Here is a 3,617-nt window from a genome sequence, read left to right as displayed (position 1 = left end):
AGAAAGCCATCTAGAAAACTTCTCTAACATCTTACACGCGAACTCTTTCTGTACAACACAACTTCTGCCGAATCTAAGAACATTCATGATCTGTCCGTCTCAGCCCATGCGCACCTCATAGTAGTGAATAGCCCTTGAGCTGCGAAAGGCGCCACTATCTTCACAGATTCAAGACGGCTCCCGACAAGCCTCAACGACAACTAAGAGAGGTATTCCGGAGATAGACGTTAAGCAGAATGACCTCGAGAGTAACGTAGGAACTTCCATTTTACCTTCTGCTGAGTATTTCTTGCGAAGGCCGCATCCTCTTCCGCAGCTAAACGCCGTAGCTCAGCCTTATGCTGGGCTCGCTCCTCTGCCTTCTGCAATGCGGCGGCCTGTATGTCCCAATCAGCAGCGAAGGAAACATGGGAGGAAGAGGTTTTTCTGCCTAGATCCATTCCGACTCGACTCACGTGGCTTGAGTGTCTCTACACCCCGTGATCCCCCCCAGAACGTCAGCGTGGCATGGAATCAACACAAAAAGCCAGGAGAGGGGGGCATGCGAGAGATCCCTTACGAAACTAAGTAGTGGAGTAGATGAATACGGAGCTCCCTTACCAGGCTATGTGGCCCCAATACAAAACTGGCAAGGTGTAGTAGAGCTTCCCAGCGGGCGAGAAAGAAAAAGAGACGACAGAAGGTAGAAGGTTAGTTCACGAAAATATGGAAGATAACGCAAGAGGGGAGTCAATGAAAGCCAAGCAGCGACACGTGAAAGAGAAGAAGAAAGAGAACAAGAAGGAGAAGGCGGTCGTCTAGCAGTTGGCAGGCCAGAGAGTTTTCTTTGTACACCTCGCTTATAAGGAGAGCGCATGAGTATATGAACACTAGGTACATTCCCCCTCTCAGTTCTCAGCTGCAGTATTACAACTGGATTGCCCCCCCCTAGGCATCTTAATGATCATCTTTGTGAATTTCCTCCCCTATCCCCTTATCTTGGTCTTTGTTGTCAGTTCATCTGCATGTCTCTTGCGAGTATACCCCAAGATGTGAGTGACTTACTTTTCTTTCTGTTTTCCGCGCAACCGATTTATCATTGTCCTCCCACTTGCGTCTCTCAGCTTCTTCAGCTTTAGCCCGGGCTGCTTCCGCCGCTGCCTGCGCCTTCCTCTCTCTTGCCTCTACGGCTCTGTGATTCGTTGTTGGTGCCATGCCGATGGGGGATGTATATGCACTGGAGCCCAAGAAAGTAGGAGTTTTTAACTGATACCGAGTCAGGATTACACAGGGGTCCCGGTGAGCGTCTCCGCGTCGCCTTCAAGCAAAGCAGAAGTTCGTCTGAGATGGCGAACCCTCTCACTGAGTGAGACGAATAGAAAACCCGAGGTGTACATACAGACCCCTTCTAGATGTCAGCTGCTACGGCTCCAGTCCCCACGGTGTGCAATAATACATCCGCTTGCAACGCTCAAACCCTTGATATCGGGAATGCTCCGACACCACTGGAGATTCTTGTACCCCTCCGAGGGTCCATACATAGACTTCTTCCTGCGTATCAAACAGCCGCCTGGAGAGCCCTGGATTGCTGCGCCTGGCACGTTTCCGCGTCTCAAGATTTGACCCAACATTCGAAATGTCTCCTGCAGCTCAGGCTTCAACCACCCTTTTGCATGCAACCAATCGGTCTAAATTGAATAGAAAAACTCTCTGCAAATATGAAAAAGCTTGCGTCAAGTCGAGGGACCATTCATGTATACGACACGACAAAACCCTGCACTCGAGTGTCGCAGTGTTACAGCCATCCGAGCACGATGAGTCCGTAAGATGTCCCAGGTGGCACTTCTTCGGCTGCTATCCGGCCTGCGCCGGTCTCATGCCCGTCGCCAGGAAAGCCTTTCTTTACTTCAGAAGCTAGGAGAAACTCGGCTCGGCGAGCAACAGCCAAAAGCAAGCCTGACCACTTTCGCAAAGGAGATGGGAGAGAGAGTAACCTAGCTTTTTAAATGTGATGAACTCTCGTCAGAGGAAAGATAACTCTTGTTAGGCACAAAGAAGATCGAGTTCCGGGCTACGTGCCCCGCTGTAATCTCGAGACGCGAACCCAGGTACAGCCAGAACAGCCCATAGAAAAGAGGTTGAAGGGCCACCACAAATAAGACAGCACGCCTTGAAACAAACGCGGCGGACCCTGTGAAAACAAAATACAAACCCCGTAGGGCAAAATAAGCGCCGTCAGCTGGCGACGTGGTAGCTCGTTTTCCGAACGAGAAAATCGCCTGTCGACCTAACATCTCATGAAGCGGAAGCCCAGCAGCTGTGAACAAGGAGATGACTTTCGCAACTTCTGAAACAGAAAAAAGTTCAACAGGAAAAAGTCGAGCGAAGGCTCGGAGGGACGGACCATAAGGCCCCGGAATGGTCGGTCTTGCAAGCGCCACACTAGCAGGTTGTCTATCGAGAACACACAGGGTCCAGTAGAGAATACTCCTGTCACGGAAAGAAAGTCCGATACCCACCCAAAGAAAAAAAATCTGTCAGCAGAAACCAACTGGGAAGCGCCGGACACTGGAGTGCTCTTTGCGGCGCATGTCCCTGGGAGTTTAGACAGAGCCTTTCCTTTCTTCGCAAGAAAGAGGGCGCTTCAGGGAGTCTTGACGGGACAATGAAGAGCGCAGAAAAATCTGTGCCCAAAACCGGGGTATCGAGAACTCCCAGAGGCCCCCCTTCTTTGAAAGAAAAGATGCCATGTGAACAGTGTCAGAGCGACTGCTACAACTGCTGGAGATGCGACGCCCAGCCGACTGCATGTAGTACTGTGTTCACCACCCTCACCGCGACAGTGGTTGTCCTCCTGTTGCCGCCCACACGGCGAAGCAAGCTCCTGGCCCGCTTTCCAGTATTTTTTCCGTGGGGTACCACTCTTTGCTCGAGCAGGAATTGTTTCCCGAACTACTTCCTGAGTAATTCGTGCTGCCCTGATTTACCGACTTCAGTTCTGCCGCCAACTATGGCAACATAATGCAGTGATCTGCTGTCGCGGACCTGTTTCAAGTAGACAAACAGTTGCAATCAGAGCTGGGCGCAAGATTGCCACTTCTTGTTGTCCTGTCGGCTGATAGCACGCCCGAGGACGGGCTGCCTCTCAGTTACGCCTGTCACAGAGAGAAGAGTCGCAACCGCGTCAGACGCGCCGGGACTGTGCAGGCGATCTAGCCATGCCCGGCCACCAGAACTCATCAGCTTATTCTGTGTATCCCGCCAGCGTGCTGCAGGCACACACAACACACTCACCCACGAGAAGCCGCGTAGTCATCGGCAGTCCTACGTGGACACGGCAGCCAAGAAATGGTGCTGAAATCCTATGTACAATTACCCAACTGCCGAGATGGACCGGATCACCTAAAGCACACAGTCGACTCCGTAGAGCTGTGCCACTGGTGTGACAGTCCAGAGCTGTTAGCCTCTATGGTCTGCCCGTTCATTCGATGTGTCGGCATCGCTGTGAGCTGTTACTCATGTTGATTTGAGAAAGGATACGTGCGGGAAAGGGGCGCTCGGTGTAGAAGAGGCCCAGATATAGCACCAGTCTGCGAGCTGCTCCCGATGAGACACAGGCGCCGGTGCATTCAAAGTTT

At 51.9% G+C, this 3,617-nt stretch overlaps 1 protein-coding gene across 1 annotated transcript in view; it reads right to left on the bottom strand.

The window, feature by feature from the left end:
* The window catches only part of CSUI_007205 (coiled-coil domain containing 124 family protein), a 6,144-nt gene extending 3,415 nt beyond the window's left edge, over positions 1–2,729 (bottom strand). Inside the window, exons 1-2 of the mRNA XM_068067355.1 lie at positions 1,045–2,729; positions 273–377 (exon numbers count right to left, since the gene is read on the bottom strand). Coding sequence (XP_067920672.1) covers positions 273–377; positions 1,045–1,194 — 255 coding nt within the window. The 5' untranslated portion in view covers positions 1,195–2,729. The remainder of the gene's footprint in view (positions 1–272; positions 378–1,044) is intronic.
* Positions 2,730–3,617: the final 888 nt, after the last annotated feature.

This window comes from Cystoisospora suis, assembly GCF_002600585.1.
Source record: "Cystoisospora suis strain Wien I chromosome Unknown contig_3749, whole genome shotgun sequence".
NCBI classification, from domain to species: Eukaryota; Apicomplexa; class Conoidasida; order Eucoccidiorida; family Sarcocystidae; genus Cystoisospora; species Cystoisospora suis.
The sequence above is the reverse complement of the archived record's forward strand: the minus strand, read 5'-3'. Positions and strand labels throughout refer to the sequence as shown.